Genomic DNA, 20,800 nt, shown 5'->3' with positions numbered 1-20,800 from the left:
AGGTGGTGACTAGGATTGCTGTGCACACTGAGGCCTGGTTAGGGAGATGGCCTCTGCCACTGGGAAGAGAAATGTCCCTCTGTGTCATGGCATCACTCCAGGATGGATTCTGGAAAACGGATACTTCTTGTTTCCCACTAGAGCAGCCTGATGCGTCTGGCACACCACCATGTGCTGTAGGAAACTACTCAGAGCCCCATCAGCTCTGTGGGGAGCAAGCCGCTTGGAGGAATTCTCCTTTTCCATCCTTTAGATATTTCTCTCTCTTCATGCAGTGATCACCCGAGAGAACAGCCCGGGTGTATGTGGGGAGGAGAGTGGGGGTCTTTTCTTTTTCTTATCTATAATTTAATCCAAGATTAACACTTTTCATGGGTAGGCTTAAGTGGCAATAAGGGCAGGCTGGAATAATGCAACGGGCACCCTCCAAGCACCCCACACCCACCTCTGCTCAGACCTTCACTCCTGACCTGCAGCCTGCTCCCTCCTGCCCACTGTTCCAGTCTTGAGCCCCTCACTCCTGACCGGCAGCCATGCCTGATATTCCTGGCCTGAGCAGAGACTGCCAGTTGTTTCGGTGGGTTTACATCAGAATGGCCCAACTGGGTCAGACCAAAGGTCCATCTAGCCCAGTAGCCTGTCTTCCAACAGTGGCCAGTGCCAGGTGCTTCAGAGGGAATAAACAGAACAGGTAATCATCAAGTGATCCATCCCCTGTTGCTCATTCCCAGCTTCCGGCAAACAGAGTCTAGGGACACCATCCCTGCCCAGCCTGGCTAACAGCCATTGATGGACCTGTCCTCCATGAATTTGTGATGTGGACTGACCACTAAACCCTCTTCTAATCAAGACAGGGGTTTGCACCCTGAGCTCTGATGATGAGAAGTTACTGCCCTCACCTCATCCCAAATCCCGAGTTGGAATTCACGCCATGGCACTGGGAAGAGCATCTCCGCCACTACTGCTTGGGAACTTACATGAGCACGTGTAGTGAGGAGGATTGGTTCATGTCTCCCCTGTAAGAGGCAGTGAGCAGGCAGAAGGTCTGTACGGAGACAGCTCGACTTTCAACCTTCTCTGTGGGACACCTGATGATAGATGAGCATTTCAAGCCTGCCAGATCTCAGCTGAGCAACAAGAGATGCCTGCTTTGACACCAGCTCTTCTCGTATTGCTCTTTTATTAATTTTGCCAGCTGAGACCATCTGCCGGAAGCTTTCTAAATGGCTCCTCTGTTTAATTTTCAAAATCAAATAAACAGATTAAATCAAAAGGGATTTTATGAGCTTGATTTTTTTAAATATGGAATTGTGCCCTGCCTCGTTCTGGCTTCCCCCGGTGTGCTTGGACCACATAATTTGGGCTAAGATTTTCCAGATTCTGTGTTACCCACCCTTTCTCCTAGCCACTGGGATTTCACATTCTCTAGTGCTGCATGACGAGGGCCAGCAAGAGAAGGGGAAAGGGAGCAAATATATTTCTTACCCTTCAGGGGTAGATCCTAAATATCACAAAATGGACTAACATAGGCACTGTTCTTTGTATGCTACATAAATGCAAATTGTATTGAAACGAACAAGCCCCATGAACCTGGGGTGAAATCCTGCATTGGCGTCAATGGGAGTTTTGTCACTGACTTCAGTGCAACCAGGATTTCACCCTGGAAGCAGCAAGAATGGATCAGCAAATACAGAATGCATAGTTGGCCTCCATGGAAAGGATCCCTGTTGCTAAGATATTGCCCCGCCAGTACACTAGCTGAAAGGATTGTTCTGTACTGAGAAAGGGAAACTAACACTGATTTTTAGGCAAAGCAGAAGTTGAGCAGAAGTAAGTGTCTGCCAATCACTCAAGAGAATCACTCCGCTGAACCCTAAAATGCAGCCACTTCTGGAGTGGAACATTCTAGCTGTTTAAGAGCACATAGTAACGCTGCACTAACTACATGACAGGAACTGAAAAGTAATGCATCTAATAGAAGAAACTGGGGTATTTTCGGAGGCACAATGGAATATCTGAGTAGGAATTTGGCCAGTGCATTGGGTTGACCATCTCTGCTCAAAGTGTCCTGTGATCTTTAGTGTCCAAAGCGATCCGAAGTTTAATTTTATGTTCTATCGAAAAGACGGCACCTCCTGCAGCACAGCACGTCCCGAGTCTGAGCCAGCTCCCACTGGGGTCAATAGAAAGATTCCCACTGACTTCCCACTGAGAATTGGAATAGATGCCCTACCAACCTGGAGATTAATCCATGCTACTCTGCCAAGGTAACTGCCACATTTCCCAAAAGAATGGCCTACTCTGCAGTCTAGGCAGCTCTGAATTATTCCACAGGCCAGAGGTAGGACTGTAGTTAGCTCAGCAGAGGTTGTTCCTGGCATCCAAACCTCTTCCCTGCACACATGCACTACGCAACTGCTGGCTTGGTGGTATCTGATCTCTCCACGCTGAGCAAGGGTGTGGCCGCCAGGGCCGTGGACAGAGCATGCAAATACGACTGAGGCTGTTCCAACAAAGCAACAAGATGAGACAATTACAACATATGGGGCATTTTTCCCTGGTGTCTTACTCTTCCCGCAGTTTACTTCCTGGCTATTCAAGTTTCTGGCAACAGAACCTAACAAGCCAGCTGACAGGAGGAGTCTCTCATCTGACCCAGATGGAGTCTCTGGGCTACAGTGACTCCAGCCTGGTGTTTAAAGAATATTGTTCACTGGTGTACCAAGCATTCACTGCCCCCTGCCAGAGGCCTCACCGCCTTGGCACAGCTCGCCCTAAGAAGGGAGATAGGAAGAGCAGCAAGTTCAGACATCCAGATAAAAAGGGCTGGCTGTTTTCAGTAGGGCCCAGTTGTGGTGGAAGCCAGAACAGGGCTCTCTCTGCCTTAACCCAAGTAACCTGGCCCAGTCAGGGGCCTACCCTTGACAACACCGGCCTGGATCTCTGTGAAGGGCAGCGTTTATACCATGGAGTATTCTGAGTTCAAATTTAATTTGTGTTCTGTTAACCCCGAAAGGGGACCAGACTGAGACCTACCTAGTCGGAAGGCTAGCCCATGGAAGGGGCAGACCATTGCTGGATCAGGACACAAGGGGGCACTAGAGAAGAACCCCAGCAGCGCCATGTCCTGAGAGACGGGGGCACGCTAGTAGTGAGTGCATGCTACAACCCGTGGTGGGAGCAGTGGGATGACCGAGCCTGCCTTCCTAGCAAAGGGGAGAAGGGAATATTCGTTAAGACATCTTACACAACAACAGCAGGCCCAGGCTGAGGCCCAGTAGCTGTTCCTGAAGGGTCAATAAGAGGTCAAGCAAGCCACCTAGTGAGCTGCTTCATCTACAGTGAGTGACTGGTGGTAGGCCCCATGGCAATGGGAAAATCTCTCCAGCTGCTTTTCAGCAAGGTCCTTCTCGTTCAAGCTGTGTTAACTGAGTCACAAGGAGGGGAAGAGACTTATCCCAGGCCAGTGAGTTAGCAGGGATTACACGGAGCGTTTGGCTGAAAGAAGAACCAAGCAGATCATACATCTAAAACGGGAAGGGCACCTAAAACTTGAAAAAGTCCAGATCACATGCTCCTGCCCCTCACACATTATTACTGCTGCTTCTGCATTTTTGCCTTCCAGATGGCTTTGTTAAGAGAAGTTCCTGTAATACTGTAAAAGCCTCTCAGGTTATTCACCCAGGAGTAGGAAGTACCCAACCATGACCAGGAAACTTGTTCTCAGCCCCAAGTGATTCAAGTAGTTCACAGAAAAACCCAGATCTTTGGGGATTTCTCTGAACTCAACCATCAAACTTTTGGTGGTTCACAACACTCATGAGAACCTGGAATTTCCCTGGGTTCTGAGCGTTTGCTCTAGCTGGTAGATCTAGGTCCCGATTTTGGTGGTGCTGTATCACAGCCCACAGGACATTAAATTATCCCAAAGTATTTAGGGGAGGGGAGGCTGGTGCAATGTCATTGCGAGGTGACATGATGACACCAATGTCATGATACGGTGACACTAATCCTACTGGACTCACGTTGTCAGCTGACAATTCTGCATCCATTTAAATGTTTAAATGAGCAGCCTGATGCGTCTGGCACATCACCATGTGCTGTAGGAAACCACTCAGAGCCCCACCGGCTCTGTGGGGAGCAAGCCGCTTGGAGGAATTCTCCTTTTCCATCCTTTAGATATTTCTCTCTCTTCACCTAAAACACAACACAATCAGCCCCAAGACATCTGGCATCTGCTTCACTGACTCCTCACAGCTTGGGTGGCTTTTTCCTTGACAGCAGGAAATGCTTCTCAGCCCATTCAGTGAAGCTACATCTCCTCTGCTGGCTGCTGCTGCTAGATATTGTGACGTAGCCACAGCAGCTAGGAATGGACCGTGCGGTTTAAGGCCAGATGGGGATGAGGCACAGAGTAGAACTGACTGGGCTGGTTGGAACCGTGCTGGAGAGCAACTATAATGTCACAACTTTGGATTCTGAAAACAGCCTGGTGCTGCTAGAGGGCCATACGTGGGCTTTATGGGCTCCACCTGAATAATTTTATTGCCCCTGCATTTTCACTTGCATGCTTTTTCCTTCTTATCTCAGTGATTCCTGATAGACGAGGTAACTAGAGGGGAACATTCAGGGGGTGGATAGATGGATACATAGAGAGACATGGAGATGGATGGATGCATGGATACAAAGACAGAAAATGGGGGGAGGGAAAATAAACCTTGTCGGAAATTTTCTGCATTTTGATTTTGTCAATGAAATTTCTCAACCAAAAAAAAAAAAACCAAAAAAAAAAACCAGGATGAACTTTCCATAAAAAAAAGCCTTGAAACATACATCCTTTTTTTCCACCAGTTCTGATACACAGGTAAATCAGATTGAGAGAGAGATGGATTATTTATTATTTATGTATAACAGTAGGATTTTTGGAGCTCAGCAGACCACATTCAGCTCAGTCAGCCCTACTGTGGCACCCCCTTGATGCTAGTACTGTTGGTGAGTGGAATATAAACATAAAATGCTTTAAAACACCATTGCAATGGACAGAAATTCCCCTGGCTGGTTCTACGACTCAGCCTGCTCTTGTGGATTATAATGTCACCAGAAACGCCCCTTTCATGGGTTTTTTGCCCTGTGTCTCTCTGACATTTATTTCCTCTGAGGGGTCCTGATGACACGAGTTTTGCTCTTGGGCTTTGAGTCCTGGCTGGAAATTCCCTGTGTGGATGGATAGCTGTGTATTACTAGGCCGTGTCTCTGTTATCCTTTGCGTGCCCAACAAATCTTGCAGTAAGTATCTACCCCAGGGACAGGCTGGAATTGATTGCTAGCAAGGCTGACCTGTAGCTTCAAGCCTGAACAAAATTTCACCAGAGACCACATGAGAGACATGGCTAGGGTTAGGGAATATTCACTTTAGGCTACAGCTGCCTGAGTGTGGGAATGCTCCTTAGTCTTTCCACCAGAGACATGGGGAGGGGGGTGTCCCATCACACTCTCCTTTTCCCTAGCTGGTTAAAGTGGGATGCTGACAGCTCTGAGCTCTCAGTGTGTCGAACACACTTTACTCTGGGCAGCCAGTCTGCATTAAGGGGTTGCCATAAAGGACAGCCTCTGCTCTAGACATCTACAGGGAGGATTATGCTACTCCTGCAGTAGCTCTGTATTCTGATTAGACAAGTGACTCCACTGGGCAGCGCAATGGCCCTTAGCAGCCGTGCAGGGAGCTGGGATTCCCAATCAGCAGCTGCTGGGGACCAGTCTCCCGTTCAAGAGTGTGGTTCAATGGCCACAGGAAACATACGTGAGCTACTGCACTGCCATCATTCCACACGCCGTCGTATTGCCTCATTACTCTCAGTCCAGCCACGCATGAAGCTGAGAACTATTGATCCAGGACTGGCAAAGGCCTTTCTCGCCTTTAGCTATGGGCAGTTCTTGTTACTCTCACATTTAATTACATTCACCAGATTCTATAAAAAGACGCAAAAGATGTTTTCTCATATTTAATGGCCCGGCAGATTGTTAATGGCTCTAAGGTTGTGTGTATTTTGGGGCAGGTGCTGGCAACAGAGAAAAGAAGGGGTGCTCAGTGCCTCAGCTTTAGGGAAAGCAGCCACTGATCAACTACTTTGACTCAAAAACAACAAGGAGTCCAGTGGCACCTTAAAGACTAACAGATTTATTTGGGCATAAGCTTTCGTTGGTAAAAAACCCCACTTCTTCAGATGCATGGACTCCTCGTTGTTTTTGTGGATACAGTCTAACACCGCTAACCCTCTGATACCTGGTACCTTGGCTCAGCGAGCAGACTAAGCTGAGACGCATTTGGGATGAAGGAAGAGGTTGTAATGCAGGGGTTCTCAAACGGGGGGGTCACAAGGTTATTACGTGGGGTGTCGCGAGCTGCCAGCCACCACTCCAAACCCCGCTTTGCCTCCAGCATTTATAATGGTGTTTAAATATATCAAAATGTGGTTTTAATTTATAAGGGGGGGGGTCGCACTCAGAGACTTGCTGTGTGAAAGGGGTCACCAGTACAAAAGTTTGAGAACCACCCAGCGCCCCCTACTGGGCAGTTCATGGGGCAGCACTGGTGGTACAAATAGAGAAGGATCCATGTTATTCTTACTCCCTATTATGAGTAATAATAAAGACATGTTTGATGGAGGTTGGTATTTTTCAGTTCCCCCTCCATATCTTTACTCCAAACATATTTTTTCCAGTTTCTTTGTTCTGAAGCTTAACTCAGTTGCACAAGCCAGGTTCAGGCGCTGGAGCAGGAGAGACCAGTTGAGAGCTGATCCAGAAAAACTCCTCCTAAATGCCCCCAGCATGACATTGAAGGCAGGTCTACATGGCAATCAGAGGTGTGACTGCAACACATGCAGACATACCCAAGCTGGCTTTGACCTAGCTAGCTGCAGTAACAATAGCAGTGAAGCTGCAACAGAACAGTGGGCAGCCTGGGTTGCATAAGCCCGCATGGGACCCTGGATATGTATTTAGGGGCTAGCTATCCTGTGGTGGCTTCACATACCCTTAGTGAAAACACACTCGACCTTTGCAAAAGGTGACAGAGGCAACAATGGACCAGCAGAACAACTCTAACTGGCTCAGGACCAGTGCTACCACTACCAAGCAGGATCTAATGTACATCACAAAGAGACGCGAGAGAGCCATGGACCCTGCCTGGGTTGTTTCTGGAGCGTGTTTGCAGAGGGGAGGCGCAGTGAAGAAGGAGATCAGTGCTCAGACAGCTCCCCACAGGCCAGGTACAATGGGAAGCCTGGCCTAATTGCAAGCTGCCAGGGTGCATTGACAATACCAATGCCAACTGCCTCAAGAGGTCAGCATTGCCGCACTGGTGGGATCGGTGGTATGGTCTACAATGCAATCCAGCTCCGTGTTTCAAGCCTTTAAGTGTACACTACCAAAAGGAATGTCCTGGAAAGCCTATTGTTTAAGATTCTAGAGAGCTATTTTTTCCAGAGCAGCCGGTGAAATTAGTCTCCCTGCCATATAACTGTCATATGACAGAAACACTTCCCCTGGGCTTCCGAGAGAAACCACTGTTCCCCGGAACATTAACCAAAACAAACGAGCCCCATTGAAGAGTGAGAAGTTCAAGGTATCTTGGACCTTGACCTTCTGCTTCATCATCATCATCATTATCATCACAATGTCTCCTTGTCTCTTCTTTTCTTTCGTGGTATAAAAATACAAGATTGCTCTCTGCACTGTATTTTCTAGGGCTCTGCTAAGCAGTCTGTTGACTGTGGTAGAGGATTTGGAATTCCTCCAGAGTGGGATTTTTCCATGGAACAATCTTGTTTTCTCACACTGTGTCTCTTTTGAATTTCCACTAGTAGCCCAGGGGCCATTTCTGTTTTCAAATGCACTAGTGCAATCCCACTGAAGTTAGCATGCTTGCACTGACATAACTGATTTTTAGCTCCTAGCATTTTTCATTTCAGTACTAAACCTATTGTCCTGGGCCTCATCCCTCTACTTCCCGCTCCCCCGCCTTTCACCCTTACTAGGGCAAAAGGTACCTAATTAAAATGTTGCTGTGGCCTTTATCTGAGTTCCTTACAATCGCTAATGTAATTATCTGCACAACACTCACTCTGAGGTAGGAAAGTATTATTAATCCCATTTTATGGATATGGAAACTGAGGCACAAAGAGATTAGGTGACCTGCTTGAAGTCCAAATGGAAGGTGGTAGTGGATGGGGGTACTACCAGGGGTGCCAAGTCCTTGCTTACTGCCTTAACCACCAGATCATCCTTTCTTTGCAGTGGATTTTGCTTCAAATAAACTATTCTCTTTTCCTGCTTGTGTCTCGTGTAAAAGTTGGGGATGCTTTAGCATATTAGTTTTCTCCATTCAACGATGCATATCATACATGGATTTTGCAGGGAATGGTCCTAGCAGGACAAGAAGCAGGGATGTTTCCCAGGCCAATGCTCCAGCAATAAAGTTAAAGAACAAGTGACTTTAACTTCCTCCACCTGAATTTTAGGGCATTCTTCCTTCTTTCTAATTTGTTCCAGTCGTACATACTGTACTGGACACATGCCTGGACTAAGCACTGGTCACCGCTTCGTAGCTGACATCTTTGTGCCTGGGCGAGCCAAGAGGTTCACACACACATACACAAGAGAGGAGACAGCAGAAGAACCGCTAAAAATAACTTGGCTAATGGCACAGGCATCATAGCTGGCTCAAGGATGTTACAGTCACTCCAAAGACATTTCCTGGGGATGAGCGATTGCACCCAAAAACACTCAGGAGTGAGTCTTCCGGCATATGCCTTGCTTTGGGCATGCAGCTAGCAAAAAATGAGATGCCATCTCTTTAAAATAGGGTACTTGTGAACAGTGGGGAACTCCCCCGACAGGACAGGACGGAACGGGATGAGGGCAGGAGGGGTTATACCATTGGCAGCACCACTATGGTTTTGGCTCTGGGAACGTTGTCACTGCTTATTGGTGTTCCCAGAAGAGTGACTTTTGGAAAAGGTGGGGTGTGGTGGGACATACCCCCATCCCACTCAGGAAAAGGCTAGCAAGCTCTTCTGGGCTCAGCTGGTACTAAATAAGCACAGCTGCAGAACCCGGTCTGCTTGGGAGAAGTACATTTAAAAGGAAGCGTTTGTCACAGGACGGGGTGGCAACCAGGAGGAGGGCTGCGGTGTCCCAGAGTTTGCTGATTCTTGCAACACAGCCGCTGGGCGGAAGACAGCTTGCAAAGCTCTGCTGGCCACAAGGATCCACCAGGCCAGGTATGAGCCCATTACAGCAGGGAGGGGTTGGAGATAAGTCCTCACCTAGGGTCTAGCTGTCTCCACATTCATAAACAAACCAGATCGCTGCAGACTCTTCTGAAATACTCAGAGACCAAGTGCCCCCATAACCGGAAGGACTTTGGAGGGGGAAAATGCCCAGACACAGCCTGAAAAGAGCCCAGCCTAACCCCCGGGGGACAAATGAAAGCTACAAATCGAGTTTGGTAATTTTCATACTGAGTGGCCTGCTTGATGTAGTTTTCTGTTTGGGTAGTCACCCCATGCCTCTCCCATCCCTGCGCTCCAACCCTGCCCTCATCCATGTGGATGAGGTGGACCGACATGGCTCCCAGAGTTAAACTGCAGTTCTAATAAACCCCTGAACGTCTCACCTACCCGTTAATAAAGGGCCCCATCAAAGGAGAGCTCTCCTTGAGTAACAACTGAATCAGAGGCTTCAGGCTCCCTGACGTCACTGTCCTGAAATAAGTTCATGGGAATTACATGTGGGCATCAGAGGAAGAAGGGAATCCTGCTCTTCTCTGTGCTTCGGGGTCACCATTAGCTGTAACGTGAGTGAGTAAATTCCGGCTTCACAGTGTTGCCAAAATAGCTAATCTACTGGGAAAGGCAAGAAGGTGACTGGGCTTATTGACCCTCCACTCGCCCTGGCTCAAGTCTAAATCATAGCCCAGACCGAGGCCTCAGCCTTTGGGTGGCCAGCCTGGGACACCTTCAAGAGGCCTGAATTTTCAGAGGGGAGCAGCACAGCCGTGTGGGAGAATCAGCCTCTTGGCTGTGCCTCGTGTTGGAAAGCCAGGACCTCACCAGCCCTGTTGGAGAATCCCGGCCATCACTTCTTGCTGCTGTTGCTTTTGCTCAGGTTGGGGCTCCAGGAATCCCCCCCGCCACAAGGATTCTACCATCAGTGTGTGGGGAGGGGGGGTAACACTCAGTGAAATCAGTGGGGACCCGAGGGAAAAACTAGGCCCAAGGGTTGGTGTGAGGGGCAAAAGGAGAGTGAGAGACCCAGGGCCCGGCCCATGCCTACCAAATAGGAGCTTAGCCCATGCCGTCAGTCTGCTGGGATAAATACCGCACTTGCCGCCAGCTCTGGACTTCCCCTCTCTCGCCACATCCTCCACGGTAGCAATGGTGGTTTAATTGGCACATTCGGCACTTCTAGTTCAGCAAACTGCAGCTCGTTAAACATTAACAGCATGTTGCAACCTCTGGCAGACAGAGCCAATGCTGGGGGTTCTCCTGTGGGCCCTCAACCAGAATATAGGGCTCTGTCTTCCCTTCTCATGCCTTCATTCTTTCTCTCCCTCACTCCCCGTATCTCTCTGCCCTGGTCTACACGTCAGAGTTTTGCAGGCATATCTACATGGATCAGGGCCGTGAAGAGGTGTGATTTCCAACGAACAGAGCTGTACCACCAGAAGCCCCTAGCGTGGATACAGTTCTACCAGCAACGCTTTGCTTTTACCAGAATTGCTTCTTTCACACAGGGGTGTGGGGATTGATTGAACTGTACCAGCAAAAGCTTTGCGGGTAAAGCGGTGTCTGCACTGGGAGCGCTTTGCCGGTACAGTACACTGGTCTAGCTATACCAGCAAAGCACTCTGAGTGTAGACTGGGCTTACATCCCTCTCTCTCACACACACACACACACCCTTCTCTGACACACACTCAGGTTTGGTACAGTCCTCCTGCTGTTGGGTTTCTATATCACTGGTCAACTTTGCTCTCAGACACTAACTCACCCAGAGAGCCTGGGTGTATTCTTACCTCTTCCCCTGTGTCATTTCCCATTAGGAAACGCGATGTCCCTACCAGCTTCCCAGATAATGAAATGGACTCACTGCAGTTTTGCCTCCAATCGCATACAGTCAGCTTGTGTCCCAAAAGCACACGTCATCCCTCATGCACAGTGACAGGGACACTGGGGGATAAAACTGGGTCACTCCAGCGCCGACACCCTGAAGCGCTCTCGTCTCCTACTGAGTCACATGCTGTACGGCTAGCTCAGGGCCACAGAGTGAGACCCACCTTTCTCCTGTGCAAGGCTCATAAATATTGTGTTCACAGGACAGGTTCTCCCACCCCAGGTGCTCTGGTTTCGAGACGCACTGAAGTCCAGAATCAGCCTTTATCTGGCCACTTTCTTCCTTTAATCTTATGGTGGCATTAATATACTCCAGTTTGTCCTTAACCCCGACGCTGCACACAACCCGGCAGACAGTGTTCGCAGCGGATTGCTCACTCCAACGGGTCCTTTGGTTCCAATCCACCTGCGGCTCATGCCCCCTGAGATATTGCTTCGGGTTCTGGCTTCACATGGACGTATCAAGCCAATGCAAAACTCCAAAGCAGGAGCAGCAAGGTGACCTTCAAGCCACTCCTGCTGGTAGGGCAGAGATCAATGCTGAGGGGCTTCCAAGAGGACCCTGGCCTCCCTCTGCCCCCCAGTCTGGAATGCATGCAGGCTATGCAAGTGAGGCATTCACGGTGAACATGCTGATTATTAGAGTTCATCAGGACCCCATCTAGTCCTGCCCTGGCCTCACATATAGCTCCCACCATAATCACCAAGGAAGAATGAATCATCCACAGTGTGGGTTTGCTTTTTCCATGTGGGGGATGAGCATTTTAACTCCTCTCCCTCTGACACTGGTTGCACGTCCCTGACACTTTGGCTGCCGTGAGTCCACCGTGCAAGTAAAGATGAGAGATGCCCTGTCCTCTCCCCTCCGCTCTCCAACCTGCGGCTGACTGCAAAGTCTATGGCTCTCTTTCCAGTTGGCCCAGACACCAGAAGGTCGCAGCTGCTTTGAACTGTCCTCTGATTGTGTATCTCTCTCTGCCTAACTTTTAGATGCAGAGAAGATTCCTTTGGCGCCTGGGATGGGCAATACGCAGCATATTCTTCAGAGAGTGCATCCTCCTTTGGGGCCTTACCCTTCCAACAGAAGAGAGTGGGGATAGCAACCCTGCACACGTGGTACCCATAAGGGTGCTGAAAGTCTCATCTTCACCTCGCTGGGCAGAGCATTACCCCACATTCCCATCCAGTGTCCTGCATGTTTGGTTAAAGACAGCGGGGCAAATCCCACCTTCAGCTACACTCATGCAGCCCCATTAACCAATGCCACTCAGGCACCCTATGGATCAATGCACCCACTGCACCACCATGGATCTATGCACTCATGCGACTGCACTGACCAATGCATCCAGTGCACTACCACAGACCAATGGACGTGTGTAACCTGGCGCAACTCCCTGATCAATGCACACGTGCAAACTGGTGCGATGCACCCATGCAGACCAGTACAAACCCATTGATTAATGCACCCATGCAACCCCACTGATCACTGCACAAAGTTCACAACTACTAGACGTTGCACCAGAGCAACTGAGGCAGAACTTGACTTATTAAAGAGAGAAGAACCTTGTACAATATCCCCCCAATCCCGCACCCCTTCACTTTGGTAATTGCTGCTGAGTGTTCAGGGAAAGGGATTCTTCAGAGGATTCCTTCGTAGACCCAGCCTTTGGCCAGTGCCACATGGCTGCTGCCTGATCCAAAACCAACAGATCATTAAGGAGCATCTAGAGAGGGAGGCGAGACTATTAAGGGCTGGCCGCCAGCACACAAACAAAACAAGAGGGAGGTGGCACCTTACCATGTGATAGTTAATCATTTCCTGCAGGCTGTCTCCAAATTTGTCGAGGCACTCCTGTGAAAGGAGAAGAGGACAGGCAGTGAATGGGGGCAGCTGCCCTTCCTCCAGCACTGGCAGGCGGGGGAAGGACACTCTTTAAACCACTGAGGAGCTCGCTCTGTCAGTTGGCAACTGTGCATTGAAATAAATGGCTGGCACTGAAGCCAGAGGCCGCCCATCCTTTCCGGTTCAGTACTGAAACCAGCACGGCCGAGCTGTTTCTCTTGCACGATGGTTATCCACGTTTCCCAAATAACCGATGCTCACTGACCTAGATTCCAAGGATCCTGTTTGCATTCTGGCTTCTTAAAACCATAGTGCCTCTTGCAAACAAGGATCCTATTCTTCAACCTTTTCAACATTGCATTATCTGGGGATTCTTTCAGACACCGAGGTGAAATCTGCCTCTAAGTGAGAGACTTCAATGATGAATAGGCCTTGGGCTGGTCCTCTCTACGGGGACAAATTTCACCCAAAGGGATCAATATTCTGCACATCTATAGCACAGCTTCCATGTAAAGATTCACCAATGCACTGGACAGACTCTCAGGGATCCCTGGGAGCTTCCTGTTAAAATGCTGACCCCAGCTGGAATGAGAGTTGGCATGATTTCCTTGCCTTTGATGGAGTTCACTGGATATCATTGACCCTCCCTGCCACAGCTGATAATAGCAGCACGTGGCTGCAAAGATATCAGCATGCTTTGCAGATATTATGCTTCACAACCATCTGCTCTCCACCCTTCCTTTAGTGAGACAGGTAAACTGAACCCACGTCACAGGAGGGTAAACTGAGTCACGCAGAGACCATGTGTCTTTCTTGTCTGCTGAGGCAGTGGCAAAACTGGGCAGGGAACCCCAAGTCCTGATTCCTGGTCCCCTCACTTGCCTCTCTATAGAGATGTACATATACACCTCTACCTCGATATAACGCTGTCCTCGGGAGCCAAAAAATCTTACCACGTTATAGGTGAAACCGCGTTATATCGAACTTGCTTTGATCCACCGGAGCGCTCAGCGCCCCGCCCCCCGGAGTGCTGCTTTACCACGTTATATCCGAATTCGTGTTATATTGGGTGGCATTATAAAGGGGTCGAGGTGTATAAGTAAAAGATACTAGCATAAAGGACCTCTGATAGGAAGTCCAAAGAAGCACCATGTAGAAACCCAATGCAACACTACATATTGCAAAGCACATACCTAGCATCACGGGTGTCTGCCTACTCCTGGGAAACGTTTTTATTTGCTCAGTTTAGAGAGAATCCCCAGCAGTCCTCCTCCCATGTATAATGCCCCAGTCTCTTGTTGGAAAGTTTAACCCTTTCTGATGCTCGCTCCCCCTCCCGCCAAAGGCAACTCACCGAAATCATTTCGTCCTTCTTGCATTGCTGCGACAGGTCTCGGACCCCGCTGACAAAGTGCTTGTTGGTGGTGATGTAGGCTTTCCCAGCCTCAATCATCCCACTGCATAGCTTCACCAGCTGCAGAGAGAGGAATAGACGTGAGTGGGGAATGTCCTATAGGGCTGGCCAAAGAGTTTTGAAAAGAAACCTGACTTGCAAATAAAATTCACTGAGTTAGGTTCAGTCTGATCTGCGGGGCTAATGCCGTGCTTTGAACTCAGAACCTTCTGAGTTAAAACCCTGCATTGCTACTTGTTGGCCTAGCTTAGTAACGTCATTACTGCATTACTCTGCTTTACTGATCAGCCACTAGTGGGCGACAGACACTCTTTCCTAGCATGGGTTGCAGCCAGACAGCCACCGGTTGTGAAATGCCCATGATCCCGGAGGATGATTAGTCTGAACATGTGAATCCAAACAGAAAGAATCAACACAGGACAGAATCAGGAAGTGAGGTCCACCCTCCCCCAGCTGTCATTTAAGAAAACAGTGAGGCCAAAGCCTGAGCTGGGGTAATCGGTGTCGCTCCATTGTCTTCAGTGGACGTGCACCAGCTGAGGATCTGGCCCTTACATTTCTAGCTCTCGTGATGGCAAAGAAAAGCTTGGGAACGCGGCCTGGGTGTAAAGCAATGATGTCTGCCGACAGCCGAGGCAGGAGCAGCCGCAAATGGAGTCACCAGGCCCCACAATCATACAAGACTCTGGGAGGGGCACCGGGGGGCGGGGGATCAAGGCACCATGTTGGGGCCACCCTGCTGCTGCCCAGGAGGGGAAGGAGAATCCTGTTGCTGCTAACACCCCTGTCAGGAAGGGAGGGAGCATACCCGCCCAGCCTCCTCTCTGCTCGGGTGGAGGCCATGGGGCAGCCCCCAGGTGAGGGCGTGGCCAAATCGCTGGAGCTCAGGCCACAGCTCTCACCTATGCCTGGTTTGCCTCCCAGATTGCAAGCTACAGCCAGACCTGCCGGGAAGGGGGGAGCCGGAGAGAAAAGCTTGCTGCCAGTTAGAGTCCTGGGGGAGGATGGTGATGTGCTGGGGCCTGAGCTAAGGTGGGGAGCGTTCCCTGCAGACAGGTGCTTGGCTCAAGAGGCCAGAGGAAGGCCTCGTGGGAAGCTGGCTTTGGAGAACGTGGCCCTGGGCAGCAGGAAAGCTGCTCCATGTATTAGCGTGCGGAGGCTGGAGCTTACGTAACGGAAGGCCCCAGTATGATGCTACCTAGAGAGGTGATATGGAAACCCTGCAGCTGAGGGGAAGGATTGAATGGGGAGTTGTAGCCCAGGGGGGAGGAAGCCTTCTGCAACCAAGAGGGGTGGATTTAATGACGGCATAGACCCTAGCCGAGGGCTGTGCCCAAGGAGGATGAAAGGAGTTTGCACTTTCATTGCTCTGGAAGGAGAGGATTTTTGGTCTGGCCAAAACAAACTGTCAGCCTGGGGAAGACTGTCCTTGGTAGGGAAACTGAGGCACAACGGCCTAATGGTAGAGTGGTGAAATGCACCTTCACACTGGCCAGGGAGGGATGGCGGCAGGGGGAAGGAGGGGATGAGTAGCTGAAGTGAATGGTTTGCAGTCCACTTGTGTGCTCAAAATGATTTGTTAAAACTATTCAGTGGAGATTTCTGAACTCAACTGCAGGTTTGAGAGTTGTCTTGTGGGTGATTTGCTCCATATGTTCTCTCTGGATTTTCCTGACCAGGCAGTGGGTTGGGTGTGGGAAAAAGGAAAGCAAGGGCAGAGGCTGTGACATTTAGCAGCCTGACAAACATTTATCTGACATAATGGATCCGAGGGCTTTGTATTTTTTTAAGCTGTGTAATATGCGTCGGGCCAACGACCAGATCCCTGTAAAATCGGAGGGACTCTAGCTAACTGTTAAACACTGTCTCAGTCAGTCCTGCAACCCAGGGAAATAGCACCTCTGAGGACTAAAGAGCTGAAGGGAATGATGGTATTCCTCACTGAGCGGCTCGTGGTGCTAGACAGCACAGTTGTTTTCACTCAGTGGATGTGGAAGGTCTTAGCTCTAGTGAGGGATGTGTTAGCAACAGTACTACACACAGGGCGTCTGCTTCTCCTCTTACTGACATTACAGGCTGTTACCACACCACTGAAGTTAGTCCAAACTGCCGCGGAGTAAGACCCACTCCTTTGTTTTAAAGATGGGTGCACAGCAACTCCTGTAAAGTTCTAGAGTTTGGCGAGGCCGCTTCCCACCGCAGCCCCTCTCAGGGTCCATTAATGGACTGGGATCACTAATTTAGTCACAACCGCATGGAAAGTGTCCAGAAACAAGAGACTTCCAGATACACACACGTGAGCTCCCGAGCAGCCCTAGAAACAGCCTGTCCACTGAGTGCAGTGAGTCCGAACTCACAATCCCGTGGTTATCTAGTTTCTCCTTTTAGAAAGGATGGGGGGAGAGCAAGGACTCAAAAATCTCTCTTCTTGATCCCTATAGAACCCCTGCCCGAGGGAACCACCACACCACCCACAGTTAAGGCTGGTTTAAAAAATACTGTCTTATCCACACACTCCAAAAGAAACACACACAAAAATGTTTTTGTTCAAAACGTGTCACTGAATGTTTCATTTCTTTTTTTCTGACAAAATGAAAAATGTTGGTTTTTGACAACCAAACAGTTTTGGAAACTGAGGTTTTTCTAGCAATTTTTCACTGGGGGGAGAAACCAAAATCATCCGTTTTAATGACTGTAGAGCCATTTTTGATAAATGTGACCAGCCCATGGGGTGAGTCGATGGCCTCCAGCTGTGTTAGCAGAGTATTATCTGAACACAGTTCTCACACGCCTCCTTTCTCTCTTGTTCACATAATCTGGCAGAACAGAACCGGGTGCTAGAGGAACATTTGTGCTATTCCATCCCACCCCAAAGAAAGAAAACAAACCGATGTAGCTCCTGTAGCATCTGGAGCCCAGACGGACACCAGGGGCTTTGGACAGATCCTTTGGAAAGGAAATCCAGCTTATTCTGCAACGTGGCGGTTTTTAAAATACCTCCTCGCACACACGGCCAAGGCTGTGTTCCTAGTAGCTGAGGGCCATTCAGCACGAGAGCACTCTGAAATCATGTTCCCTAGCTTCAGAAAGACTCCTGAAATATTAGAAGCCTTGGGCACCATTGGTAGGAAAGCAGTCTGCAACAGCTGGAGGCAAACTTGAGGTCAGAGTGAAGGCAGCAGCCGTATTTGCACAGTTTAGAAACAGCTGTTTCCACCTCTAACTGTAGAAAGCAATTAAAGACTGAGAAACCCACCAAACCACAGGAAGGACAGAGAGTTGAGTCTTAAGAGACAGATCCTGACACCCTCACTTGCACTGAATAGCGCCTTATTCCACTAGTATTCCCAAGGAGGAAGGATTACCTAGTGGATAGAGCACTGGACAAGGGCTGAGAAGAACTGGGGTCAGCTCCTAGTGCAGACATCGATTATGGTGTTACCTTGGGCAAAGTTGCTTAATTTGCCTGTGCCACTGTCCTATACAGATAGATTGACAATAAATCCACTAAGGACAGTGAAACACTCAAACACTATGGTGATAAGGGCCCTACAAACATTCCTTTTTAATCTGAGCAAAATGAACAGAATTTTGCCCAGAATGAACCCTCAAAGCATAACTGCTTTGAATTTCAACAGTGGCCTTCAGCTTCAAATTCCTGGATCCAAACTCACCTTTACTTGTTTCGGTTCCAGGCTGCGTGGCCCTATTTCTGATTCTGACACAGCCACAATTTCACATGATCAACCATGCCAGATTTTGGTGCAAACCGGTGGAAACAATGTGAAAACGAAACCGATCTCATGAGAGCTGTCATTCAAAATGGAAGGAGTTTCAAGACCAGCCCATTGCTGCCAGCTGGAGAGGGCCCAATTACATGAGTCCATAGGTTTAAGACAGTCCCTGCCCAAAGGTGCTCTACCTAATTAGCTCTCTTGTTAAATCTATTGGAAATGTATTTATGGGGCATTCCTCTAGGCAATGAAATTGTGAGTCCTGAATAACTGTTTATAGAATTCTAGCGCTAACAAACGAGAGGGATAGCTCAGTGGTTTGAGCATTCGCCTGCTAAACCCAGCATTGTAAATTCAATCCTTGCGGGGGTGATTTGGGGCAAAAATCTGTCATGGGATTGGTCCTGCTTTGAGCAGGGGGTTGGCCTAGATCACCTCTTGAGGTCCCTTCCAACCCTGATATTCTATGAATGGTTCCAGATTGACAGACCTGGAAACCAATGGCCTTTAGCCGCACTAATGGAATCATCAGAACAAGCTTCCCTAATACTGTACAGTCAAAGCACCCCAGTCCTATCTCCAAGGTACCAGCTCTAAGGGCCAACAGAGAGTTCAGGGTTCTTTTCAACTTCCAGTGAGGAGGCTAGTTATCTTATGCAGGCATCTGTCCACTAGGAACTCGGCTAACACCACCTATTTCTTTCCCTCAAGCCACCCATTTCTTAGGGCCTGTGACTTCAACAAAGACAATCTCTTAGTCTGATGCAGACGTTCTCTCCCCTTCTAGCAACACACAATTTCCCTGCTAAACTCCAGCACCATCACTGGTTCCTCCACCTGTCTGCTCAGTCAGAAACAACTGGGCAGATGTTTCCGACATTTGGAGGGGCACAACATGACTTTCTGTCAGTAAGTCTCTTGACTTGGATCCAAGACTGTTTCAACTCTTTCCCCACCCACCCCTACTCTAAAACTCCAGGCTATTACAAACTATTCTTGCTGATGGCGGCTTTTGCCTCCGTGGCTGCTGATAGAGACCTCATCAAATCATGCAGTAGCACAACCAGATGGATATTTGGAAACTTTAAAGGGGCACAATCGATGTCCAAAACCAGGAAATTTGACCTGCTTTGTTGCTTTTTCTACATCTTTTTGCAACATCCTTGGAATGTTTTGTATTTTGAATGTATTTTTGTTTGTTTGTTTAGCACTTGAGTCAATGCTATGTTGTCTAAAATTAGAGTCCCTGCACCCAGAAAAACATACAGTAAAAACCAGTTAGTGGGCACTGCCCAGCCCTCAGGAGAAACCCTACAGTAAACAGATCAGCCCTGTTAAGCCTGGCACTCGTTCACAACCTTCCAATAGCGGACAAGCATGTGCACACAATGGGAGAGAGGAAAATCGGTAAGGTAGCAGCTTTCAGGTTCACACTTCATATGATTAAGGGTACGTCTACACTACCCGCTGGATCAGGGGGCAGCGATCGATCCAGTGGGGATCGATTGACCGTGTCCAGTCTAGGTACAATCAATCGATCCCCCTCCCGTCGACTCCTATACTCCAGCGCCACGAGAGGCGCAAGCAGAGTCGACGGGGGAGCGGCAGCAGTTGACTCACCGCGGTGAAGACACCACGGTAAGGTCACTCTAAGTACATCAACTTCAGCTACATTATTCACATAGCTGAAGTTGTGTAACTTAGATCAATTCCCACCGCCCACCCCCTGCAGTGTAGACCAGGGCTAAGATACCATCCTGGGATTCAGGAAGTCTGGCTTCAATTCAGTTCTAGTTCTATCCGGCAGAGGCCAGTGGTGTACACACACTCAATTTTCATTATAGTATAATAACAGTTTGCATGTTTATAGCACCTTTCATCCAAGAACTTCAAAGCACTTTAAAACCATTCATTAAGCTTCAGAAAGTGGCTGTGTGGTAGGTGTTATCTTTATTTTGCTGCTCGAGGAAAGGTGGTGCAGCTAAGCTATAGTTGCACAGGGATCCTCTGGCAGAGGCTGGAGTCGAACCCAGGAGTCCTGACCCTCATCTAAGCAATGGGCTAGACATCCTCCCCAAAGGGGAACTATTTAAGGTGATTGTTGCGATAGGAAATGGTTTTTAAGACTTCAGCACAATAGAAACAGATTCGATACGATATTGTTAAAACCCTTCCCAGCTGAATTCCACATACACTCTCCCCTCGGTGAACCCCAGCTCTGAGTTACTGAGCACTATTGTAACCAACCCAGGCTGCATACCTACAGACATCACAATCACGGAGTGACCACTGCCCCTTTATTTATATGACTGTACTGTGGTGCCTAGAGGTCTTAACTGAGGCTACAGCCGCGTCGTGTTAGTTGCTGTGCAGACACCTAGTGAGAAGCGCCCCTGCCCCACAGAGCTTTACCGCCCAAGCTGACAAGCCAAAGACAGAGTGGAAGGGGAAACAGAGGCACAAAGAAGTGGAACTCTCCTGACCACTCTTCAGAAACAAGCCCCAGCTATTTGTGATAAAAGGAGCAACCAACTCCCTCGCCTATGGCTGAGCTGCAGTGGCTGGGGCCAAGCAGTACAGGAAGACACATGATCCTATACACTAAACCAGCATATCGACCAACGATTTCCTGAC

At 49.0% G+C, this 20,800-nt stretch overlaps 1 protein-coding gene across 7 annotated transcripts in view; it reads right to left on the bottom strand.

The window, feature by feature from the left end:
- Positions 1-20,800, bottom strand: part of ACAP3 (ArfGAP with coiled-coil, ankyrin repeat and PH domains 3) — a 160,770-nt gene that overhangs the window by 70,748 nt on the left and 69,222 nt on the right. For all 7 annotated transcript variants that reach the window (XM_044996168.1, XM_044996169.1, XM_044996165.1 and 4 more), the window contains exons 3-4: positions 14,373-14,492; positions 12,974-13,027 (exon numbers count right to left, since the gene is read on the bottom strand). In XM_044996168.1, coding sequence (XP_044852103.1) covers positions 12,974-13,027; positions 14,373-14,492 — 174 coding nt within the window. The remainder of the gene's footprint in view (positions 1-12,973; positions 13,028-14,372; positions 14,493-20,800) is intronic.

This window comes from Mauremys mutica, chromosome 21 (assembly GCF_020497125.1).
Source record: "Mauremys mutica isolate MM-2020 ecotype Southern chromosome 21, ASM2049712v1, whole genome shotgun sequence".
Classification (NCBI taxonomy): Eukaryota; Metazoa; Chordata; order Testudines; family Geoemydidae; genus Mauremys; species Mauremys mutica.
The sequence above is the reverse complement of the archived record's forward strand: the minus strand, read 5'-3'. Positions and strand labels throughout refer to the sequence as shown.